We start from the raw sequence: 25,677 nt of genomic DNA on the forward strand, positions 1-25,677 counted from the left end.
CATCTCCTCCTTCCTCGTCCCCATTGGGCCCAGACCCAGCTTTGAAGATAAGGTCTGGGTGAGGTCCGCAGCCCCCGCCCCCCAACAGAAATCTCCAAACCCTGCTGGCAGGGGCGGGAACAGCGACGTGTACCCATCGGGCATCAATCAGTCCCAAGGCAGTGTGGGGGCTTCTACCCACCTCCTGTAAAGGGCAGTCCCACCGGCCGCATCCTTCTTGATGACATCCCGGGCGCGCCCCCTCCCGCCCCCCTCCAGACTCACCCTTTCCGGGGAACTGCGGCTCGAACCTGGGACCCCGCCCCGCCCAGCAGCCAGGGGCAGCCGCCACTTGATCGCCGCTGGGACACCGCCTCCCATTGGCTGCCTGAAACGGGCACATTCATTGGCGGCCGCTCTGCTCCGCCCCCTCGCTGCTACGGCGGCGCTCCCATTGGTGCCGGCTTCATGTTTTGCTCAGCAGCGGGCGGGCGTGTGAGGCCTTGCCGGGGCAAGGCGGCTTCCGTTACCCACGAAGGCGGTGGGCCTAAGTCAGGCTTCCGTACTTGACCTTGGTGCAAGCCCAGGTCCTCAGCTCGGCAGTCTTTCAGTCCTCCAAATCCCCTGCCATATGGCCCTACATCTGTCCTGCCTTTCGTCCCTGTCTGCCTGACCAGCCCTGCTTCGCGGCCTGAGAACCCCTTCCTCTACGGGAGGCATTTCCGGCCCACCAGCTCACATCCCTTTTCTGATCACCTGTAGCCCTGTCCTCTGAGGGCCCATTGCTCTCAAGGTAGCAGCTTGGACGTCCCACCTGATCCGAGTTCTGAGGCCTACACAGCAGGTCGCTGCCATTTTACAGAAAAGGCTATGCGCTGAGCGTTTTCCACGCGTTATCTCATTTGATGCTAGCAGTAGTTCCTCTGGGGACTATTATCCCCATTTCTCAGAGAAAGAAACTGAGGTCCAGAGAGGTGACAGACTCTCTCCTTGACCAAACTGTAGTCTTCTGAACCTTCTTCTCGACTACTCCTCAACCTTGGTCACAGTCCTCTCTTTGGCCTGCACAGTACAGTCTAAGCAAAGAATCCTTCTAAGTCATCCCCCAACCCTAGATATCTGATCAAGTTTCTCATTCCCCACCATTGATGTATACATCCTTGGCCTCTCTTTAGCAAGAACGCCCCTACCCTCGATGTCTCCATGGACATCCTCACTCTGCTCTGTCTGTCAATCCCCAGCTGTCCTTGCTGCATTCAGAGTTGAGCCCAATGCTCTCCCCTTTTGCAATCCGCCTATTGCAATAGTCCTGAATTAAATCTTCCTTACTGTTCTGTGAATGAAAAATATTGCCTGCCATATCAATAAACAAAGGATGTTGTAGCCATCAAGCCATCACATTACAGCCCCCCAGATGGTGACCCTGGAGGGAACTCAGGATAGAAACAGGATGCCCACCATCAAGCCATCAGCCACAGCACACCACACCCCACACCCCCTGCAATGATGCACCCTGAGGAGACTCAGGATGAGAAATCCCAGGATACTGGCCCTAGGTAGCTGAGGTGCAGATCAAAGGAACGACTTCAGTGAGCCCAGACTCTTGCATCTTCCCATACATAGAAAAGTACTAAATTCCTTAACTTGAGATAGCTGGCTTTCTTTAATTAACAATAATCTTTTGATGTTCCGACTACCTGGTCTTTGATGCAAAAACTCCTGTATATCCTGGATCCCCACTTGCCTCTTCAGAGCAATCTCTCAGAGTTATCTGAGATGCTGTGTCCCAGACTTAATCCTCAGTTTTGTCTGCTGAATAAAATATAACTCTCAACTTTTAGGTCATGCTTTTTTTTTTTTTCAGTCGACAGTTTTTAACAAGTGTCAGAGTAATTTTTTTCTTTAACAGAGGCTGAGTAACTTTCCCAGGTTAGTTAGTTTCCCAGCACAAAAGAGCAGAACCAGGTTTATTTCTGAAGTTGGAGCCATAACTGCTGTGACCAAGGGCATGTGGCTACTCATCTCAGTCTGAGAAAATGTGGGGAAAAACAGACTCTTCTTCACAGGGCAGCTATGGAGATTTGATGTGAAGTTGTAGATAGAGACTTAGCCTAGCACCTGGAGGGTAGTGAGTGCTAGGAACTTGGCAGCTGGGGAATCAACAGTGATGCATCCTGACAAGGGAATAATTTGCAACTGGGGGGGAAAAAAAAAGAGGGACTCTGTACTGATATGGAGACATCTCCAGAGTGTCTGTATATTTCATAACAGAGAATGAAATATATAGAATAAAGAGAATGTGTTGTATTTCCCTGTGCCTGCTCAGCCTACCTATGGGAAGACTCAAGAGAAATATAGAAATATTGGTTAGCTCAAGGAAAAAACTTCAGAGAATCTCAGGAAAAAAAATCTCACATTTGTCTCACACCAACCTTTGGTTCATCAGCAAAATCTCACCCCTCCTGGTCCAGCCCCCATCATCACTTGCCTGGACCAATGCAGTTGCTTCTGTCCTGGTCTGAGTCTCCTCCCCTTGTCCCTCGCCACCCCCACCTCCTTGTCTATACTCCCTGCATCACCCACAGGGCATCTGTGAGCATCTGAGCACAATCTCCTATCCTTTATAGATATGGGTGATCAGGCCCAGAGCCTGATTGTGTGGGTTACAGAATTGTAAAACCATTTAAATGCTCAGGGTCTCTTATGCTAAGGTAAGGGCACTGACTTGAGAGGTTTGGAATGGAAATATTGGGCAGACACAGATGACCCTGAGAACTTTGACCCCATCGATACACTTGTCTGAAGGAGTTGGCCCTTCTACGTGTGATATTGTGATATAACAAGAAATATATATTTGGTCTTCATCCCTGATTCCTGGCACAGAACTTCGAAAACTCTTGAAACTTCTTGAGTGAAAGATCTGATAGCATCATGTTTTGTTAGAGTATTTGCGTTTAGTCCCTGGTTCCTGGCTCAGAGCTCCTAAAACTCTTGGAATTTCCTGAGTGACAGAGGTGAGAGGTGAGAAAAACATCTTTTGTTTTTCGTAATAAGCCTGAGCAACCATACCCGAGTTTATGCTAATGAGGTGACTCATGGTTGGACCTAGAGATTGTCAAACTAAGTGAAGTAAGTCAGATAGAAAAAGACAAATACCATATGATATCACTTATATGAGGAATCTAAAAAAAATGATACAAATAAACTTATTTACAAAACAGAAACAGACTCACAGACTTAGAGAACGAACTTATGGTTATGGGGGGGAAGGGTTGGGGGGAGGGATAGACTGGGAGTTTGGGAATGACATGCACACACTGTTATATTTAAAGTAGATAACCAACAAGGACCTACTGTATAGCACAGGGAACTCTGCTCAATACTCTGTAATAACCTAAATAGGAAGAGAATTTGGAAAAGAATAGATACACTTATACGCAGGGGGCCCGGGTTCAATCCCTGGTCAGGGAACTAGATCCCACATGCTGCAACTAAGAGTTCACATGCTGCAACTAAAGATCCTGCATGCCTCAACGAAGATCCCGAAGGTGGCAACAAAGACCCGGTGCTGCCAAATAAGTAAATAAATATTTTAAAATATAAAAAGAAAAAACAAAACTCTCATGAGCTTCACCCGTGGGCACAGTTTTAAAGAAAGAACAATAGTAAAACAAACCAAATACCTAGGCCAAGAAATAAACCCTCACCACTCCCCAGAAGCTCCTGATTCTGAATCAACAAGCCCATCTTCCTGTCCCCTTCACCTGCTATATTTTTCTTAGCAGCCTTTATGACAGTCTGACATTCCACTGGAAGTCTCTTTGAGCACTGGTTTTAATGCCTGGCTTCCATTCTAGAATGTCAGCTCCACAAGGGTTCTCCACGGTGTCCTCAGTGCCTGGAATTGTGCCTGGCACCCAGTAGGTTCCAAGAAGCTGGCGGAGTGAATGATCTACGGAGATGTCTAGGCCGGGGCTGCTGTCCTGCTCCGCTGCGGAAGGGCTGGCCATGGCCTTCCGGCCTCAGCTTCCTCTTTGCCACTAGGACCACAGCAGCAGGAAACCAAGTGTGCCAGATTCTTCAACAGCCAGCCCTGGGTGAGGTCGGTTGGCCTCGCTGGGCCTGGAGGCCGGACTACAGAGGGCGGGCTGGGCCTGAGACCTGCTGTCTACCACCCGAGGGGGGACCGACAGGAAGTGTCAGATAGGGTGATTAATAATAACAATAATGGTAATAAACCCAGTCATAATAATAAACTCTAATAATAGTTCACATTTTTCTAGGCTGCATGCTGTCTGGGGGCCAGGCTTTTTTTTTTTTTTTTTTTTTTTGCGGTACGCGGGCCTCTCACTGTTGTGGCCTCTCCCTTTGCGGAGCACAGGCTCCAGACGCGCAGGCTCAGCAGCCATGGCTCACAGGCCCAGCCGCTCCACGGCATGTGGGATCTTCCCGGACCGGGGCACGAACCCGTGTCCCTTGCACTGGCAGACGGACTCTCAACCACTGCGCCACCAGGGAAGCCCCCGGGAAGCCCCCAGGCATTCTTGAGAGAGAATTCTCTTGAGTTGAGAATTCAACTCATTCTTGAGTTGAGAATTCTCTGAGCCCTCTCAGGTTCTTTTAAAGTGGAACAAGTACCCCACTTGACAGCTGAAGAAAAAAGAGGACATGGAGGCCACTGGGAAGGCTCATGTGCTGCCCCCCAGGCCTGAGTCCTCTTTCCTGAACTCCTACATCTCAGCTGGGGGTCTAGCCCCAGCAGGGAGGCTTGGGGTTACCCCACCAACTGTGGGGGTTTGCCTAGGACCAAGGGGGGTTCCCAGGCAAGGGACTTTCCAGGTTAAAATTGGGACAGTCCTGGGCACACTGAGACTACTACTGGTCACCCTGCCCCACTGGTTTTTTTAGGAGGAAACTAGAATTGGGGAATTCCCCAGACTCGAGAGGCCTGCTGGGGCCTCCCTAGAGCTCCCGCCAAACCAGGGAAAAGTCAAGGGCTGCTAAATTAAAACAAAAATCTCTTTGTGTCCTTTTGAATGGGAGGGTTCAGGAAACAGTCAGCCCTCTCCCCAAAATAGCTATGAGGTCGGTTGGGAATCCTTCCCTTGTATATGTGTGAACACATGGCCTCTAGAACATTCTCATAAGTAGCCACAGACAAGCACATTCTGTGCTGAACTCCAGAGGAAACAGAGGAGTTACACACACGAAGGCTGGAGCCAGAAGGCCAGTGTGATCCCAAGCCATCCCTCAACCTCACCGTGCCTCAGTTTCTTCTTCTGCAAAATGGGGCTAATTGGAGTCCCAAACTCAGAGGTGTGTGTCAGGATCATCAAATGAATTAATATACATAAAGAGCCAGGCGCAGAGCAACTGGTATTATCTTTTTTATTTCACAATATTTCTTAGATATCTTTCTTTTCCACTGTGTATAGATCTATTTGGTGGATATTTTATTTGTTTGTTTGTTTGTTTTGCTGTGCCTCGTGGCTTGTGGGATCTTAGTTCCCTGACCAAGGATCAAACCCATCCTTCGGCAGTGAAAGCTTGGAGTCCTAACCACTGGACCACCAGGGAATTCCCCAGAATTGTTTTGTTTTGTTTTTAATTAATTTTTATTGGAGTATGGTTGCTTTACAATGTTGTCCCGGAATTGTTTTAATATGAAATATTTCAGGCATCCAAAAAGGTGTAGAGATAAATAAAAACATCACCTAGGCACCAGACGGAAAAAAACCCAGTGTCCATCAACAGATGAATGAACAAACAAAATGTAATATGGCCATACAATGGAATACATTCAACCCTTTGTATTCACGGGTTCTGAATCCTGGATTTAACCAACCATGGATGGAGAATAATCAAAAGAAAAGGAAATTCCACAAAAAAGCAAAGGCTTGAATTTGCCATACGCTGGCAATTATTTACATTGTATTAGGTGTTGTAAGTAATCTAGAGATGATTTAAAGTGTACAGGAGGATATATGCAAATACTATGCCATTTTATATAAGGGACTTGAGCATCTGCAGATTTCGGTATCCATGGGGGGTCCTGGAATGAATACTCATGGATACCGAGGGACGATTGTATTATTTACCCATAACAAGGAATGAAGTTCTGACACATGCTACAGTGGGCATGAAACTTGAAAACCTGTCAAGTACTGGGACTTCCCTGGTGGTTCAGTGGTTAAGACTCTGCACTCCCGGCTTCCCTGGTGGCGCAGTGGTTGAGAGTCCGCCTGCCGATGCAGGGGACATGGGTTTGTGCCCCGGTCCGGGAAGATCCCACATGCCGCGGAGCGGCTGGGACCATGAGACATGGCCGCTGAGCCTGCGCGTCCGGAGCCCATGCTCTGCAACGGGAGAGGCCACAATAGTGAGAGACCCGCGTACTGCAAAAAAAAAAAAAAAAAAAAAAAAAAGACTCTGCACTCCCAATGCCGGGGGCCCGAGTTCGATCCCTGGTCAGGGAAATAGATCCCGCATGCGCAACTGAAGATCCCGCATGCCACTAATGAAGATCCTGCGGGCCGCAGCTAAGACCTGGCGCAGCCAAATAAATAAATAAATATTAAAGAAAAGAAAACATATTAAGTGCAAGAAGCCAGATACAAGAAGACAAATATTGTATGATTCCACTTTATAGGTGGTTCCTAGAGGAGATAGGAAGTAGAATGGTGGGGGCCAGGGGCTGCGGGAGGGGAAGGGGGAGTCAGTGTTTAACAGGAACAGAGTTTCAGTTTGGGGAGATGAGAAAGTTCTGAAGATGGATGGTGGTGAGGGTTGCGCAACAATGTGAATGTACTTAGTGCCCCTGAACTAGAAACTTAAAAATGATTTAAATATGAAATTTTATGTTATGTGTATTTTAACCACAATGTTTAAAAAATCAGGGGGAAGTGAGGTTAGTGAAATGGACAAAGGTGGTCAAAACGTATAAGTTTTCAGTTATAAAATAAATAAGTCCTGGGGATGTAATGTACAGCATGGTGACTAATAATACGGTATTGTATAACTGAAAGCTGCTAAGATGGTAGATCTTAAAAGTTCTCATCACAAGAAAAAAGTTTTTGTAACTATGTATGGTGATGGATGTGAATTGGACTTATTGTGGTGATCATTTCACAGTGTATACAAACATCAAATCATTATGTTGTTCCTGAAACTAACATAATGTTATATGTCAATTATACCTCAATTCTCTTTTTTTGGGGGGGGGCCGCGCCGCAGGGCTTGCGGGATCTTCCCTGACCAGGGATTGAACCCGTGCCCTTGTCAGTGAAAGCACGGAGTCCTAACCACTGGAGTGCCAGGGAATTCCCTCTCAATTTTCTAAAAAATCTAAAAAAATTGTCTGTGTGCCATCCACTGAGGTAAAAAACAAAACAAAACAAAACCAGCATAGATACCGTGGAGGATCTCAGAGTTCCACTCTCCACTTTCATCCCTGGAGGGAAGTGGATGTTGTCCCTTCCACCCCCTAAGCAATGAGTAAGGGCCACTTTTCATTTAGTCAATACATATCTCTTGAGCACCTACTTTATGCTCGACCTTGTTCTAGGTCCTGGCAACACAGCAGGGAAGAGAACAGATAAAATTCCCTGCACTTGTGGCGTGACATTCTAGATGGGACGACAGCCAAGAACAAGGATAAACAAGTAAAAATATATAGTGTGACAGATAGTGACACGATATAGAAAAAGCAAAGCAGGGAGATGATGTCACTGGAGATTGGGTGGCCTGGGACCATCTTTCTGATCTGCAGGGGCTGAGGTGGAGACACAAGGATGTCAGGGGCAGGGTGTACCAGGCAGGGGGAACAGCTGAGGCAAAGGTCTGGAGGAGAAGGCTGCCCTTGAACTTGATGTAATTCCTATCTATCTGCTGGGCCCCGTAACTTGCTTCACTGCATTTCTTTTTTTTCTTCTCATTTCATTATTTCTTTTTAATTATTTATTTATTTATTCTTGGCTGTGTTGTGTCTTCGTTGCTGTGCATGGGCTTTTCTCTAGTTGTGGCGAGCGGGGTCTACTCTTCGCTGCAGCGCACAGGCTTCTCATTGCGGTGGCTTCTCTTGTTGTTCACCGCATTTTTGTTCATGAATTTCATCCATATTGATGTGAGTTACTCTCCCTGGTTTCACTGCTCTGTCATGCAGCACTGTACACATTAATAGGCTATAATTTATTTGTCCCTTCCCCCATGAATGGACAGTTATGTGAATTCCAATTTTGTGGTCTCAATGTCTCCAGGAAACAAACTTTTCCCACTCTTTAATTTTTTTTGGATTTTTAAAAAAATAAGTAATTAATTCACATAGTTCCAAATCGAAAAGGCACAAAATGGTTTTGAGGACAAGTCCCCACTCTGCTTCCAGCCCCCTGACACCCATCTCATTACTGAATTCAAAACATGCTATGGTTTAATGGTTCCTCAAAAAGAATTACCATATGATCCACCAATTGCCTTTCTGGGTATATACACAAAGAAAGCACGGACTCAGAGAGATATCTGTACATCCGTGTTCATAGCATCATTATTCACAATAGCCAAGAGGTGGGAAGCAACCCAAGTGTCCATCGATGGATGAATGGATAAACAAAATGTGGTGTATTCTACAATGGAATATTATTCAGCCATAAAGAAAAAAAAAAAAGAAGGACATTCTGGCACATGCTACACCATGGATGAACCTTGAAAACACTATACTGAGTGAAATAAGCCAGGAACAAAATTACAGATATTTTATAAGTGGGGACTTAATTGTTTAATGCATACAGAAATTCTCATACTTGGACTTCCCTGGTGGCGCAGTGGTTAAGAATCCACCTGCAAATGCAGGGGACACAGGTTCGAGCCCTGGTCCAGAAAGATCCCACATGCCGCGGAGCAACTAAGCCCGTGTGCCACAGCTACAACTACTGAGCCCACGTGCCACAACTACTGAAGCCCTAGCGCCTAGAACCCTTGCTCCGCAGCAAGAGAAGCCACCACAATGAGAAGCCCCTGCACCGCATCGAAGAGTAGCCCCTGCTCACTGCAACTAGAGAAAGCCCGCGCACAGCAACAAAGACCCAAGGCAGCCAAAAATAATAATAATAATAATAAATTTTAAAAATATAAAGTATACAATTCAATTTAAAAAAATAAAGTCTTTTTACAAAAAATAAAGTCTTATACTTAATACCACTGAATCGTACCCTTCAAAATTGTTAAAATGGGGACTTTCCTGGCGGTCCAGTGGTTGTGACTTCCCGATCCCACTGCAGGGGGCCGTGGGTTTGATCCCTGGTCAGGGAACTGAGATCCGGCATACTGCATGGCGTGGCAAAAAACAAAACAGAACAACCCAAAATGGTTAAGTGAGCAGTTTTATGTTATGTACTTTTTACCACAATTAAACACACACACACGCGCGTGCACGTGTGCGCGTGCACTTACAGAATGCTTACTCTGTGCTGTGTTCTCAGCCGTGGGGATTTAGCCATGAACAAAACACAGGAATCCCTGCCTTCAGGAAGCTTACATAAATCAGATAAATACTAGTAAGTGGGTTTTGTGAGTTTTGTTGGAAGGTGGAAGTGGTGGGCGGAGAAGAGTGGAGCAAGGCTTCCCTGGTGACGCAGTGGTTGAGAATCTGCCTGCTAAGGCAGGGGACACGGGTTCGAGCCCTGGTCTGGGAGGATCCCGCATGCCGCGGAGCAACTAGGCCTGTGAGCCACCACTGCTGAGCCTGCGCGTCTGGAGCCTGTGCTCCACAACAAGAGAGACCGTGATAGGGAGAGGCCCGCGCACCGCGATGAAGAGTGGCGCCTGCTTGCCACAACTGGAGAAAGCCCTCGCACAGAAACGAAGACCCAACACAGCAAAAAAATTAATTAGTTAGTTAATAAACTCCTACCCCCAACATCTTATTTAAAAAAAAAAAGAGTGAAAAAAAAATTAAAAAAAAAAATAGTGGAGCAGATAAAGGGTATAGGGTGCAGGAGTAACTTGTTTTAGGCTCTGTCCTCAGCACCCAGTGTAATTCCAGGTCCCCGGCAGGATATGCGCTGCCTATGAGCAGCTGTGTATTCAGGGTTTCCACCTATAGCCACAAAAAAAGAGCACATTGCTTCACTCAGCTTCCATGTCCTTGGCTTCTGGTGGGTTCTGCCGATGGGGAAGGCTGGCAGGAGATCAGAGGTGGGAGACAGACGAGTGTCCCTATTCCCTCCCTGCCCAACCACAGTTGGGCAGTGGTGGTTTCTCTGTGGCCACATAACCTGCAAGGAGCCCCTTCTTCACAGCTCCAGATGTCAGCAAGTTCTGCTCCCTTCCCATCCTCTTTAGTCCTGTCAAAATCTTCCCACTGTTGCTAGTTCCGGGTGCCTTATGAAATTACAACGCCCCAAAGATGTCCATGTCCTAATCCCCAGTGAGAATCAGGAATTAAGAATGCTACTCAGCTGACTTTAAGGTAGGGAGATTAGCACTTGCTTCAGCGGCACGTATATTAAAATTGGAAGGATACAGAGATTAGCATGTCCCCTGTGCAAGGATGACACACAAATACGTGGATCATTCCATATTAAAAAAAATGATAGAGAGATTATCTTGGCGGACTCAGTGTAACCACAAAGGTCCTTAAAAGTGGAACGGGGAGGGGACTTCCCTTGTGGCGCAGTGGTTAAGAATGTAGGGGACACAGGTTCGAGCCCTGGTCCGGGAAGATACCACATGCCACGGAGCAACAAAGCCCGTGCGCCACAATAACTGAGCCTGTGCTCTAGAGCCTGCAAGCCACAACTACTGAAGCCCGCACACCTAGAGACCGTGCTCCGCAACAAGAGAAACCACCGCAGTGAGAGACCCGCGCACTGTAACGAAGAGTAGGCCCCGCTCGCCCCAACTAGAGAAAGCCACGTGCAGCAACAAAGACCCAATGCAGCCAAAAATAAATAAATAAATAAATAAATAAATTTATTTTATTTTTTAAAAAAGTGGAACGGGGAGGCAGAAAAAGAGGTCAGAGTGATGTGACAGAACTTGATTCATCTTTGCCATCTTTGAAGATGGAGGAAGGGGGCCGTGAGCCAAGGAACACAGGCAGCCCCTAGAAGCTGGAAACAGCAAGGAAATGGATCTTACCCAGAGCCTCCAAAAGGATCACAGCCCTGCCAATGTCTTGATTTTAGCACAGCGAGACCCCTGTTAGACTTCTGACCTGCGGAAGTGTAAGGTAATGCATTTGTGTTGAAGCCACTAAGTTTGTGGTGATTTGTTACAGCAGCCATAGGAAATGAATCCACTCAACACACATCTGTTGGTTCTCCTGTCCCACTCACATCATTACATTTTGTTCAGTGAAACCCTTTTGAGTGGAATTCTGTTTGCCGCTAAGACCCAGCCAATCCTGCTTCTGGGAGCTTACTCTATAGGTGGGAGGCCTGTCTTCGTGGAAAATGGTGCACAAAAGTATTTTTCGCAGCATTGCTTGTAAAAGTAGAGATGGAAAAACCTGCAAGTGTTAAAAGAAAAACAAAAAACGCTGGTGAAATAAATGCTGAGATGTGCACATACTGGAGCTTTCTACCAGAGTAGAAAGAATGAGAAAGTGCTGATGAACTGATAAGGAAAAATCTACAGGGCCACAAGGTTCAGTGAAAGACGCGTCGCTGACTCAGTGTGTTAGCTTTGTGTAAAAAAGGAACGGAAGGGGTAAGATTACATTTGAACTTACAAAAAGAAACCCTGGAAGGAGTCACGAGACACCGTAGACAGTGGGCTCCCATGGTTGGGGGCAGGGAACAGAGTGGGTGGAGGGTGAGTAGAGAGAGAACCTACTCTATGTGTCTCTCTTAATAGCTGATGTTTTAAATCCTAGCCGGCGCTAGGGTGAGGGAGGCGAGGCATGAAAGCAAAGAGGGCGCCAACTCAGTAATCGAGATAAATATTTTAATGTAACATTTTCTAAAAACACCATTAATGTGAAAAAAAAAAACATGATGAACAAAACACTGAAATTTTAAGTCAAAAATCAGTATCAGGGCTTCCCTGGTGGCTCAGTGGTTAAGAATCCGCCTCCCAACGCAGGGAACACGGGTTCGAGCCCCGGTACGGGAAGATCCCACATGCCGCGGAACAACAAAGCCCGTGCGCCACAACTACGGAAGCCCATGCACCTAGATAGAGCCCGTGCTCCACAAGAAAAGCCAACGCAATGAGAAGCCCACGCACCGCAACGAAGAGTAGCTCCCGCTCGCTGCAACTAGAGAAAGCCCGGGCACAGCAACGAAGACCCAATTCAGCCAAAAATAAATTAATTTTAAAAAAAATCAGTAACAGTGCTCAATTCTATTGAAGCCTGAGGTCAAACGAAATATCAGGAATATGGATTCTATCTTTGAAAGTTTTTTTAGTAAAGAATTAACAAGTTGATGATCCTGAGTGGATCCTGGATGGGTGGGGTTTATCCAGGGCCTTAGGAGGGCCTCCCCATCCCCCCCCTCCCACCAGCCATTCTCATCTATATGAAAAGCATTAGGCAACGCCACTCAGGTTTGCAGCTTACTGTTGCCCCCTGGTGGTGACCAGCTTGGACACAAAGGCATTTACTGAGGGCCAGGACCCCTTCGGGGCGCTGGGAATATTTTAGGACCAAGAAAGACTCAGTTTGTGCCGTGGTGGTGCTCACAGCATAAAGGAGACAGCAAAACACACATCAGCAAAGCCAGGCAGGTGAAGAAGCTGCGTGGCCAGACGTGATGGGTGACTCAAAAGGCGGGTCAAGGAGGACCTCTGGGAGGAGGTGGCAGAGCTCTGATTGGAGAAGCAGCTGCCAGGGGGTGGTGCCCCCCAGAAGAGGTGGGCAGTGGGCTTCACTGGACCCTTGGTATTTCATGTCTTAAAAGCTGATGGTCCTTGTTTATTATAGTATTCTTTAAGCCTTTCCTGTGGCCCGAATATTCCATTACCTTTAAAAGGAAGACTGCTTTAAAAAGATTACTTTTTAAAGGGAAGGGTGTTCAAGCAGAGGGGTGGGCATGTGTTGAGGCCCAGATTTTGAGCATGAGTACCAGGCGCCATGCTTGCCTGTACATTATCTCACCTACTCATTGCAACCCTGGGAGGAAGGCATGAATATTTTACTCATTGTACAGAGGGGGACACTGAGGCTGAGGAAGTTGCCCAAGGTCACACTGATAGAAAAACTTGAAAGTGCTTAAGGATCAGCAAGGAGGGAGTTGATGAGAAGGGGAGGACGTGAGACGAGGGCAGGGAGGTGACCAGGCAGATGGTGCAGGGCCTGGTGAACTGCAGGGAGGTCTTAGGCTTCTGCTCTGAGGGATGTGCCCTGACTCAGGTGTTCACAGGTGCCCACTGGCGGCTGCCTGCTGGGGTCCAGTGAGGGCAGGGGAGACAGGGAAGAGGCTGGAGTGGGCATGCAGGCCAGAGGTGATAGGGACCTGAACCGGGGTGGAGGACGAAGGGCAGTGGACAGACTCAAGATTTGTTTTGGAGGCAGAGCTGGCCACGTGGAAGGTGAGACATGGTGCAAGTTGATGCTCCTGAACGGACGGTGGTGGGGGTCTCAGAGGGATGAGATAATCCCAAGACTTACAGGGGTGGGGGGGGAGTGAGAACTCGACACAAAGGTGTCCTGAGGAAGTGTTCCAGGCGGCGGAACGACACATTCCTGGAGAGCCTGGAGTGAGAATGGAGGACATTTTGCCCATTTGCTGGAGGGCAAAGCTGGGGGCCTCACAGGCCCAGCCGCCAACATTGACCAGGGTTCCCTCCCACCCCGCAAGAGAAGAGCTGTGCCAGCCCTCCTGAGGTCTCGCGGAGCATCTGAAATCCTTTATTGGAAGATAATTGCTGTTTACTATATAGGAGACTCAACAGCAGATGAACAGTGAAAACGGAGCCCACAGTGACTGGGGCGGGGCCCTCGGCTGGGGACCCCACCCATACCCCGTGGACCAGCCTGGCAACCTCTACCCCTCCCTGGACCCCCGAGCCTTTGGCATAATGCTGAAGTGGGGGAGCTGCAGGCAGTGAAGCCCCTTGACTCAAAGCAGACTTGGATGAGCGCTCGGGGAGTGGGGTCAGTGGAGGGGGGGTGGGCAGGCCCCTCCGGGCTAGGTGTGGGAGCAGCAAAAGTGGAGGAAGCCGGGAGCTGGGGAGATGGTGTCTATTTTTGTTTTCTGAAAAGGGGCGCACAGGGGCCTGCAGGCAGTCGGGCAGCAGCTGAGGTGGGTCATGCGCTGACGTCTTTCTCGTCGCCCGGGTTGGAGGCTTCCAGCAAGGGGTCCCCGGGACCCGCCTCCGCCTCTTCTTTGGCCTCACTGGACTTGGAGTTGGGGACCCAGAGGCCGGAGTCGATGCAGCGCTGCATGTGGTACTTTGCGTCCTGCAGGGAGAAGGGTGGGTTGGTGAGGCTGGGCTGCCACCTTCTGGTGGCCCGCCTGTCCCCTGCACATCCTTGAGCCTGCTTCCTGCTCTTTCTAGATCACAGCTTTGCAAAAGAACTGCCCGCAATGATGGAAATGGCCTGTAATCTGTGCCGTACAATATGGTAGCCACCAGCCACGTGTGGCTACCAAGTACTTCAAATGTGGCTGGTGCAGGGGAACTTTAAATCTCACTTAACTTTAATTCAAGTTTAAACAGTGTAGTCTAGAACAAGGGTCAGCAAACTTTTTTGTCAAGGGCCAGACAGTAAATATTGTTGGCTTGCGGGCCCTCGGGTCTCTGTCAAAACCTCTCAACCCATCATTCCTCAACTTTATGGTTGTAGCACAAAATCAGCCACAGACAAGATGAAAATAAACCAGCCTGGCTGCTGCATTCCAATCAAGTTTTATGTAGAGACAGGCAATGAGCCTGCAAGCCATAGGCGGAAGACCCTTGGTCTAGATGTTCATTCCCACAGAAGCGTCTAGAAACCCTGGGCCAGGTCTTGCGACTAGACTCATTTTACAGATGAGGAAAGCAGTGTGGCCAACCAGTGAGACAGGCAGCAGGAATGGGGTCAAACCGAGGTCTATCAAGACTCAAAGTATTTATCTACCAGCGCGGTTACTGCTCCAAACAGCTGATGTTTTTACCAGCACCAACTATGTGCTCAGCCCTCCCCATGGATTTCATGAGTTAATATCAAGAGAAAGTGGTTTGATGAGGTAACTGAGGCTGGAAAGGGACCCCTCCTTGGGCCACTCTGAGCTGCTGGCAAAGGTGGGGTCAGTTGGTGTGCTCATCAACAGCCCACAGGGACAGGGACACTCAATCTGGACGCTGGGCACACAGTAGGTGCTCAATAAATGTAAGTGAGCAGGTGGCACAAAGCCTGGCTGCCTCGTGTGCTGGCCACACAGTGACAAAACGTCCCTTGTTCCTTTGAGAAGCCCAGGAGGGACACTTCTACCAATGATGTGGGCCACAGAGCTGGAGGGGGCCGGGGAGACACATCGCTCGCCCAGGTGGGCTTGGGCGCAGCTACTCACGGTGGGGTCCATCTTGCTGATGGCATCTTGGAGCATCTGCACATCCTTCACGTCAAAGCATTTCTGGAGTTCCTGTGGGTGCAGAGGGGTGGGGTCAGGGCCTGGATCCCAGGGAGCCTGGGGACCCCACTGGCTGCCTGCCTGCTGCCCGCCAGGGCCCAGGGAGCCGCACCTCAGGGAGGGACTCATAGACCTCAACGGGGTCCAGGCCGCCGGGACCGAGCCGCTTCCTGCGCTCCTCCTCCTCGTACTCCTTCATGGCTTTCTCGATGCGCAGCTTGGCCCGGCCCCGCACGCGGTCTTTGAAGGCCTCCAGCTCGTCGTTGAAGCCCTCCATGTACTGACGGTCAGCAGTCTGCGGGGGGCAGGGGTGTGCACAGGGCTCAACTGGGGGAGCCAAGACCGCCCCACTGCAGGTGCTCAGAGATGCCGCAGGGCTCCCCACATCTGGTCCTGAACTGACAGACGGGCACCCTGGGCCCCAGGGCTCTCCTCCGCCTCCTCCGAGCTCGACTTTATACCTCTGTGCTCACAACCACCTGCCCGCACATCCCCCTGAACCTCAGACTCGGGACACCCACCTCCTCCGGGTCCTCCTGTGGAGTTTAGCGGGCATCTCAAATGCAACACAGCCACCCCGGAGCTCCAGGTCACACCCCTCAGTCTGTCCTGCATCTCCCCCAGCTCAGCAGGGATAGCTCTGCTCTTCAGGTGCTCAGGTAAGAAACCCACAGGCATCCTTGACTCTGGCCCTCACCCCAGGTTAGGACTTCCAGCACATCGTGCCAGCTCGGCTTTCTACATGTGCCAGGAGCCGACCACTTGGCAGCTCCTCCGTGGCCCAGCCCTCTCCTGACTGAGGAGAGGACTGATCACAGGGGCCTGAGTCCGAGTAAACCCGTGTCTGTCTCCTCCAGCAGACCGCAGGCCGGTTCTCTGAGGAGCACTGCCCTCCACTCTGCCCTGGCCGCTCCGGGCCCTCCCTACCTTGATCTTGGTGAAGAACTGCCGGAAGCAGGCACGGGGGTCCACCTTCAGGCTCTTGGCCAGCTCCAGGATGAACTGCATGACGATGGTCTGGTGGGCCACCTGCTCCATCAGCGCACATTTCTGCCAAGGGAAAACAAGCACGGCGTCACCAAGTGGAGGACCGAGGGCAGAGCCTTTCCCCAGCCCCGGGGGCGGGCTCCACATACCTCCTCCACCTCTAGGTCAATGCACCAGATGACCAGGTAGTTGGCGGTCTCCTCGCACACCAGGTGGACGTTGTCCGACAGGTACTTCTGGCTGTCGTCCCAGCGGCGGAGCATGCCTGCGGGAAGGTGTTGGCGAGGTGTTGGAAGGGCCCTGGAGGCGGAGGCCAGCCCCTTGTCACGTGCACCGCCCACCGGGCCCCGACCTGGGCCCAACTCACCGAAGTGCTTGATCTGTTTCTCATACTTCTCCACGAAGGTTTTGTGTTTCTGTTCCCTCACCTCCTCCGACTCCTCCTCCGCCCGCTCAGGCTTGGTATTGACCATGCTCTGTGGTGGGGCGAGAAGGGGAGTGGGCTGGGGCGAGGCTGTGCGGCGCCTCAAGCGTGGCCGGGTGGGCCGCGGCCGCAGCGCCCATCCCATCCAGGGTGGAGGTGGCGACGGCGCCATGAACATCAGTGTGGCGGGAGCGTGGGCGTGGCAGGTGTGGCCTCGGACTAGGGCCTTCGGGCAGATCAGAGCGGGGGGGTACCGGTGGGGAGCCGCACCTGCCTGGGCCCCCACACCTGATCCCCTCACCCGCCACCCCCACCCACCGGTCCCTGGACCTGAGCGGTCCCCTCCGCCACACCTGCCGCCGCCTGCCGAGCGCGCCCGGCCCTCGCACACCTTGCTGAAGCCGTCCTTGCTGAGCGTGTCCACGTTCCAGGGCATGCTCTTCTCCTTCTTGCGCATCTCCTCCAGCTTCTGCTCCCAGCTCCGCTCCTCCTTGCGCAGCTGCTGTGCCTCGGCCTGCAGCCGCTCCAGTTCGGCCCTGCTGCCCTCGCCCTCGGCCACCTCCAGATCCTTCAGCTTCCGCTGGCACTCAGCCACCTTGCGCTTGCACTCGCGACAGCCCCTGTCCAGCTCCTCCTTCTCTTTCTGGAACTGCTCCATGCGCTCCACCCGGGCCTGTGGGACAGGCACGGCCCATCACTCTGTGGAACGGCTTGTCCCTTGACCTCAGCCCCAGCCCCAGGACCCCAAGAGCTGCACCTGGGATGACCCCAGAGAACGTCAGCACCAACCTCCGTGTGCCGGACTCCCAGCTCCCGCTCTCGCCCCTACAGGTGCACCTGAGCCAGGGCGGTCCCTCTTTGCTCAGAACCCTCTACGGCTGCCACCTCACTTGGAGCAAAAACCTAAATCCTCCCTGTGACCCACAGGGCCATGCGCAGTCTGTCCCGTGCCCTCCACGGCCTCACCTCTTCCTGCTCACCCCCTCCCTCCAGCCACACTGGCTGCCTCACCTTTTCTCGGACCCACTTCAAACCTCAGGGCCTTTGCACTGGCTGTTCCCTTGGCCTGGAATGTTCTCTCCCCAGATACCCCCCACCCCAGCATCCTTAACATCTTCTTTTTTTTAAAAAATATATTATTTATTTATTTATTTATTCACTGGCCACACCCTGCAGCATGCGAGATCGCGGTTCCCTCATCAGGGGTTGAACCTGTGCCCACTGCACTGGGAGTGTAGAGTCTTAACCACTGGACCACCAAGGAAGTCCCCCTTATCATCTTCAAATGTCCCTTACAGGGAATTCCCTGGTGGTCCAGTGGTTAAGACTTCGTGCTTTCACTGCCGAGGGCCCGGGTTCAATCCCCGGTTGGGGAACTAAGATCCCACAAGCTGCGCAGTGCAGCCAAAAAAAAAAAAAAAGTCCCTTACAGATGAGGCCTTCCTTGACCACCCGGCTGAAGGTCTCAACTTCCCCCTACTCTGCTCCTCTTGATCTTCCTCCTCAGCACTTGTCACCTGACAACAGCCTGTGACAATTATTTATCATGTTTCGGGCACTGTCCTCCTCCAAGGATACTGGCTCCACGAAGGTGGGGATCTGTTCACTGTTGTGCCTCCAGAGCCAGGAACTGGGCCTGACACATAGTATGGACTCAGGAAAGCCTTGTTGGATGTAATAAAGTAATAAGATACTGGATAGAGGCCTCACCTCTCCCCAGGGTCTCAAGTTCCCCCTCCTCCCTGGAGCCACCCTCAGTAACACTCGAGCACCCTCCTGTGCCCACCATGCCCCTCAAGCCACCGCTGCTTGGGTGTCCCACAGGCACCTCCAATTCTGTGCCCAAAACTGAACTTCCCACCGGAGCCCCCAGACCTGTTTTTCTGCTGTGTCCTCCCTCAGCAAAGAGCCTGCCCCCGCCTCCTGTCCCAAGCTGAGGCCTGTTGTGAGCCCTGTCCCTCCCGCTCTGCCACCAAATCCTGACACTATTTTTTTCTTTTTTCTTTTGGCCACGCTGCGTGGCTTGTGGGATCACAGTTCCCCGACCAGGGATTGAACCCGGGGCATGGCAGTGAAAGCCTAGAATCGTAACCACTAGGCTACCAGGAAACTCCCCTGACACTTTTCATTTCCAGTTGTTTCTCCAATTTGCTCCACCCCAAGGGCTGCACCTGGGTCTGCAGAGGCCCGCTCAGCTCTGTCTCCAGGTCAGCATGCCCTCCTGAGCCCAGCCTAGTGTCCACCAGCCTCCTGTCCCCCCCTACCCCAGACGCCACTCCTCAGACCTCCTCTTCCACTGCACCCCATCTCCTCAGTCCCCCATCCCGACCCCTATCAGATCACTGGGCCCTGTCACTCTCCAACCCTGCTTGGCTCCCAGCAGTGTCTGCTCAACCCAGAGCCAATGACTGAACCCTGAGAGGTGCCACCATCTTCCATCGCTGTCACCCCAATCCAGGCTCGGAAGCTGCCACAGGAGTCTCTGAAATGTACCTGTCTGACCACAGCCCTCCCTGCTACCTCAGACTGGAGTGTCTGGGTTCAGAGGGGACCCCAGACCCCTGCCCCACGCTGGCCAGATGGCCAAGGCTCCTTGGGGGGCTGGGTCCCAGGCTGATGCCGGCCCCTGTGGTTGATGCTAGCCCTGAATGGACCAGCTCTCTCCTGACTCTTAGCCTCTGCACATGCTGTTCCTCGCACCTGGAACTCTCTTCCCCTTACTCCATCTGCTTTGTCCCCAAGTCTCAGCTTCGACAGAGCCTTCCCCAAGTGCCCGACCCCTGGAGTCACTGAGCCCCAAAGGCCCCTCTGTGATCATCAGATGATGTGATGAGATGCTAGTGGAAGGCCTTGGGGCACCAGACCTGGGGTCATATCTCACAGCCACCATGTAATGGCCGGGTGTCCCTGGGCCAATCCCCTAACTTCAGTTTCCTCATCTGTCAGATGCAGACAACAGTGCCAAGGTTGCACTGGGAAAAGCAAAAAAGGTTATAAAATTAGACAGTCCAGAGCCGTGCTGGGTGCTCAGTCAGCACCATTCCCACGTTGGCTACTGTCATTACTGTCTGTCCAAGGGGACAATCTGTCTCTCTCTGGGGACTGTACTGGGGCTCAAACAAGAAAATGTACTTCAAGTGCTTAGCTCGATATCCAGTAAATGCTTGTAACTGGTAACTGGGAGCAGTTGTTACTGTATCATCAGAGCAGCCCAGCTCCACCACTTACTGGTGATGTGACCTTGGCCAAGTCTCATATCTCTCCCTGCCTTGGTGTCCCCCTCTATGAAATGGGGCCTCACAGAGTTGTTGTGAGGACTAAATGAGTTACTCCCAGGAAACTGCTTGCAACACAGCACTCAGTATACGTGTCCTCAACTGTCATCACCGTCATCATGGCCACGGCCACGGCCACCAGAATGGTCTGCTAACTAGCTCTGCGCTTTACTAGAGGCCGTATCTCCAGGTTCTAGCACAGGGCCAGGAAGACGGCGGGTGAGAATCGGGAGACCTGAATCCTTCTCTAACGCCCCATAGGACTGACATGGCCAACCCTGAGCCTCACTTCTCCCACTCGGATCAGGCCCTCGCCTTGCAGAGGACACCTTGTGGCCTCTGCCACCTCTCTTTTTCCATGACGGGCCTGTGTCACCTGGAGCCTTCCTGCTGCCTTATGAGGGTTATGGTTGGCATTATAGCTGGCCTTGAGTGGCAGCAGGAATCTACCACACTGCTGGTTTCTGCTGGACGGCCATCAAAATCTTCCCGGCATCCTCTGAGCAGCCGCCAGGGAGGCCAAAGCTAAATAAAGGCCTCCTGGAGCTGCTGGGGGTGGCAGCCTGCCCAGCCTGAGCTTTACGCCTCCGGGAGGGGCTGTAGCAGCCTGGGCAGGGCAGAAGCCTTGGCAGTGAGAAGGGGCCACAGGTATAACTGCCCTCCTTACAGACAGGGGACCCGAGGCTCACAGAACCTGGATGCCACACAGCTCGCTGGGAGGAGCCACAAGAAACTAGTGCTGGTGGCTGTTTCTGGGCAAGGGAGCCAGGGAGCTGGAGCTGGAGCCAGGAAGACTCGCTGGTCCCCTTCTGGAACCTTTGGATTATTTTTTTACCATGACCGTGAATTACATGAGTAATAATAATGATAGTGGCTAAAGTTTCTACACAGTTTATTACATGCCAGGTGCTGTCCTGAGAGCATTACACACATTAAATACATAAGGCAACCCTCACAACAACCCTATGAGGTAGATACTAATAAGATCCCCAGCTGGAGAAATTGAGGCACAGAGAGATCAAAACTCACTGGGGGCAATGCAGCAGGTCAGTGATTCAGCAGGAACCAGCATCTGAACCCGGGTGGGCAGGCCTGTGCTCAGAAGCACACCAGGCTACCTTTTCTCTAATCCCCCTTTCCCCTCTGGTCCTGCTTACTCCCTCCCAGGCCCTGAGCCAAGTTCTTTTCAGATCTCATTTCATGTCTTCCTTATGATGGTCTCATGGAGGCGGGGTCTCACTCCCCCTAAAGCAGCAATGGCCCTGTGGCAGGGCTGGGATGAGAACCCAGGCTTGGTGGCCGCTGAACTGGGTGCTGGAGACACCAGGCTCCCCGCCTCCACTCCAGCCCTGGGGCTCCCAGCAGCAGCCCAGGAAAAGGTTTTGTGCCAAGAGGGAGAAGGGTGTGGTGGGAGGAGAATACTGCAGGAGAGGGGGCATCGGCCTCCAAACTCAGCAGGACCAAACCGTCCTCCCCACGGTGATATAGACTAACTATGTGACAGAAATAGGTGTTCCCAAGAATCGCCTTGAGAGCTTGCAGAGATCTTCAATATTTCATAATAAAATGTTACACATGGCAAGAGAAGTGCTAGAACTTTCTCCTTACACTCCAGGGGCCCACCCGGCAGGTACACTACCCAGGAGGCTGCTGCTTTAAGGAATGGGTTGGAACTGGGACTGGGAACCAGATGTAGGGACTAATGCTGGGTCTTAGCAGGGTGGGGAAGGGCCCTTCTAGAAGCTTCTAGATAAACGACCGGGAGCTGATATATGGGAAGGTGGGGTGAGGAATTCCTAACTGGAAGATTCTGAGAGATATATGCCCTCAGTCTGAGAGTATAACAAGCATAGGAATGTGGGTGCAGGAGCTCTGATTTGGTGGAGCAGATTAGAACATTAGGTCTCATGAGAGCCATTCTGTTGGCCTGAGAGCGCTGCTGGTCAGGGAGAGGGGTGAGAGAACACACAGACTTGGGATTCTGGGGTCTGGATTTGGGGGAAAATAAATAAAAGAAGGTGCAGGGAATTTGGAATCAGACTGGGAGGGTCCCTGGTAAAAGCAGGGTCAGTGTGGGTGTCTGAGGACAGCAGACCAAACTGGGGTCAGAAGGAAGCTGGGGTGGGTTTAGGTCCTGGACTTGGGTTTGAATGAGGCATTCCAGTGCTGGCGGAGGTTCCTACAGGAAGCCTGTCTTGGGGGTGGGCGGTGACTGGGCCTGCAGTACCAAGTAGGGGCAGGGGCTGTGGCTGGGCAGGACGCCACGTGGGTAGGGTTTCCTGATGCAATGGGAAATTGGGTCTACAGTACATGAGGCTGAAGGAGAGCGGCCGGAATTGGAGGCTCCATCAGGGCGGAGCTGGTGGTTCAGTCTGATGGGGAACCAGGTTTCAAAATTCCAGTCCTAGATGGGACTGAGGGCCCTGGTGGGGCACCGGTCTACGTTCTAGGGAAGGGGTCCTGGGTGTGGGTTGGAGTCCCAGGCCAGGAACAGAAATCTCAAGGGAGGATAGAACTCCTTGCTCTATTGAAGGAGCAGAACCTCTAGATCTAAATGGGAATCACCGTCAAGATTCCGAAAGGCAGGTCACAGACTAGACTTAAAGTATTGGGAACTCTAGGGGTTGGGAGGGGCCAGTGGGACATCCAAGATCATAAGTGGGTACCCGAAAAGGTTCAGGGTGCAGATTCTGAGGCAGAATTCTGGGTGTAAGTGGAAGGTCCCAAATGGATTGGGGGGGGCACGTCCAAAGCTTGTCTTGGTAGTCTAAACTGTGAAGAAGGTGCCTTAGGGGTCAACTGGGAGTTCCAAGAAGAAATTGGAAGGGGAGGGGGGAGGGCCCGGGATCACGGGCAAGGAACCCAAGGGTCTCGGCAGTTCTGTTGCCCCGGAGTTGAATCAAGGAACCCCGGGAGATCCTGAAAGTCCAGACTGTAGGGTGGGAAACCCAGGTGTCAATGGCTGGGCCCCCGGCAGTATCAGGGGTCAAAACTCTGAAGCGGAGTCCCGGGAGTGGGGGAAGGCGCTGGGCGCGCGCGCTCTACCTGGTGCCGCCAGCGGAAGAGGCTGGCTGTGTCAATGTTGGGATGCGTCTCGTCTTCATCGTCAGACACCTCGATGTGGTCCCACACGCTGTAGTCCACCATCTTGCCTCCGCGGCCCAGCCCGCTCCGGCTCTGGCGGCAGCAGCAGCGGCGGCGGCGGCGGCGGCGGCGGCAGCAGCAGGGGCTACGGCGGCAGCAGCACACAAGATCTGCCCGCAGAGCCCCGCCCCTTCCGTTTCCGCCCGGACGCGGACGCCCCCGCCCTCGCTAACGTCACATCCCTAGTAACCGCGGCAGCGGCACTGGCGACCTAGGTCTTAAAGACCCCTGCGCACGTGTTCCGGCTCCCGGGAGTCTTCGCCGAGACCTCACCCCATCGGGCTCGGGGCCTCCGCTAGGCACCTCCTAGGGGTATACGGGTGGATTCTCCATCCTCGAGCTCCCTGTATCTCCCGCTGCCCCACGGTGGGCGTTTACGGCGGCCGTGAGGGGGGGAGTTGGCGAGACTGAAGGAGAGGATTGTCCCCTTAGCCACGCCGCAGTGACGTCAGCCCGAGCCCACTGCTGGGGCCGGGTCTCGGCGAGAAGACCTCGCTCCCGCCCCTTGTGAAGAGGAACTTAACTTTGTGCCTGATAGGAAAGAACATTCCCAGTCCGAGGGGTACAGGGCCCTGCCCTGGGAGGGTCTAAGTAAAGGAAGGATATGGCCCTGCCCTTGAGGAGTCGGAGGTGGGGGCGATGTAGCCCTGCCTTAAGGGCTGGTGTTTCCCCGGCTAGGACCACAGCCTACCCCTCGCGCCCGCATCTTCTGCCTCTTTAGCGGGGATTCGCGCATACACGCCCCCTCTGGAATCACCCGGACCACACTAACGGGCCTTGGAAGCCTGTCCACTGCGCCCCCCCGTGCAGCCGCTGGGTGTCGCTAGTGTCTAACTAGCGGCCCGTGCTCTTGGCCTCGCGCCGGGTGGGGGTGGGGGTGGGGGGGGAATCTTGGCAGTGAGCACGGCGGGGGGTCTTGACCCGTTGATGTACTCTAGGACTGCTCGCAGCGCCTGCCCCCTTCCTCGTCCCGGGCGCTAAGGACTCCATTACACTGAGCTTGGGCGACCCAGCCACACATTTTCATACATCCCTATCCACGCTGTGACACGGGATAAAAGGCTTCGTTGCAGCCTAGGGCAAGGATTATCTCAGATTAAAGGGCGCTGGGGGGACGGGGTGGACGGGAGGAGCTTCAGCCACTCTGGTGAAGGGAGCCTCTTCCAGACTCCCCCAGAGCGGGCGTTGGAGGGAGGGGCTGGAGCGACTGGAGTAAAGGTCTCTAAAAGGGTGGGGGTGTGGGGGATTCCCCTGCCCACGGAAGGGGAGGGGCCATCCGGACAAAAGTGCCCGCCTGCTGCCGCCCCTCCTCCTCGCGCTCCATTCAAACCCGCGAGTAGGCGGGCGGGGGCGGGGAGTCCCCCTCTCCTCCTCCTGCCCCTCCAGCCCCGGCAGTCCAGCATCACAGCGGCAGTCAAGTCCCGGGCACGCGCGCGCAAGAACCCACACCTCGGCGAGTCTCACAATCTCTCCCTCTCTCCCTCTCCCTCTCTCTGTCTCTCTCTCTCTCTGTCTCTCTCTCTCTCTCTCTCTCTCTCTCTCGCACACACACACACACACACACACACACACACACACACACCAGCAACAAAGGGTCTGGACACCCCCGTCCCCTCCCGCCCCTCAGGCCGGAGAGGGCGGGGCATCCCCTGCCCAGCCCCACTGCAAGGTAAGCTTTGGACCACAAGCTGCGGTGGGGAGGGGGACCAGGCGCCGGGAGGGAGGGGGTCTGGACGGGGGGGGGGTACTTCCCTCGCCCCCCAAGAAAGTCAGGAGCCCCCTGTACGCCCTTTGAGAGCTTCGGGCCGGCCTCCAGGCTGAGGGTGTGTAGGGAGGACCCCGGATGCCGGATTCCCGGGTAGGCGCGGGGGTCTCTACCTGGCTTCGGAGACCGGAGCTGCCTGGCCCCAGGGAAACAGGGTCCCAGGAGCCCCAGCTCCCAGAATTGGGGACAGGGCGCCGGAAGCTCCCCGATCAGCGCCAAGCATTTACTAATCTCCTGACAACACAGCATCTCCAGCCTGGGGGACTGAAACAGAGACCCCTGAGTTGCTTTGCACTGTCCCTCGGACTCCCAACCGCCCTCCCCCCATCAGCGCACCCCCTGCTGGGCGTCTTGTACCTGTGGGCTGGGGGTGGGGGGCTGGGAATGCTCCTCTAGGCTCCCAAGCTTCCTCTGCTGCATCCCATAGCCACACACTGCTTAGCTGCGGCTGTGGGACTGGGCAAACGGTTTTGCCTTCCTGAGCCTCAATTTCCTCATCTGCAAAGTGGGTAATGACACACCCAGGATTCGGGGAGGTCATGCATGCGAGTC

General features: G+C 52.8%; 1 protein-coding gene across 2 annotated transcripts; it reads right to left on the reverse strand.

Annotated features, from left to right (window-relative positions):
• Window positions 1-13,809: 13,809 nt before the first annotated feature.
• On the reverse strand, window positions 13,810-23,411 carry CDC37 (cell division cycle 37, HSP90 cochaperone). Of its 2 annotated transcripts, none has more exons than XM_079703641.1 (8): window positions 23,262-23,411; window positions 17,333-17,614; window positions 16,885-16,993; window positions 16,667-16,782; window positions 16,458-16,580; window positions 15,643-15,825; window positions 15,471-15,542; window positions 13,810-14,377 (listed from the first exon to the last, which is right to left on the reverse strand). In XM_079703641.1, the coding sequence occupies exons 1-8, from the start codon at window positions 23,361-23,363 to the stop codon at window positions 14,225-14,227; spliced, it is 1,140 nt and encodes a 379-aa protein (XP_079559767.1). In that variant the 5' UTR covers window positions 23,364-23,411; the 3' UTR covers window positions 13,810-14,224. The 2 variants fall into 2 exon arrangements, with proteins under 2 accessions (XP_079559767.1, XP_079559766.1); XM_079703640.1 differs by having other exon boundaries at window positions 16,885-17,167.
• Between the last annotated feature and the right edge of the window lie 2,266 nt (window positions 23,412-25,677).

This window comes from Hyperoodon ampullatus, assembly GCF_949752795.1.
Source record: "Hyperoodon ampullatus genome assembly, chromosome: 4".
Classification (NCBI taxonomy): Eukaryota; Metazoa; Chordata; class Mammalia; order Artiodactyla; family Ziphiidae; genus Hyperoodon; species Hyperoodon ampullatus.

What these genes read in the sequence shown, in the direction of transcription:
- CDC37 (XM_079703640.1), bottom strand. Translation starts at nt 23,363, where the DNA reads ATGGTGGACTACAGCGTGTGGGACCACATCGAGGTGTCTGACGATGAA. An exon ending in GAAACAGATCAAGCACTTCG is followed by an intron (nt 16,783 to 16,884) that starts GTGAGTTGGGCC and finishes ACCTTCCCGCAG; the next exon opens with GCATGCTCCGCCGCTGGGAC. An exon ending in TCTATGAGTCCCTCCCTGAG is followed by an intron (nt 15,543 to 15,642) that starts GTGCGGCTCCCT and finishes CTGCACCCACAG; the next exon opens with GAACTCCAGAAATGCTTTGA.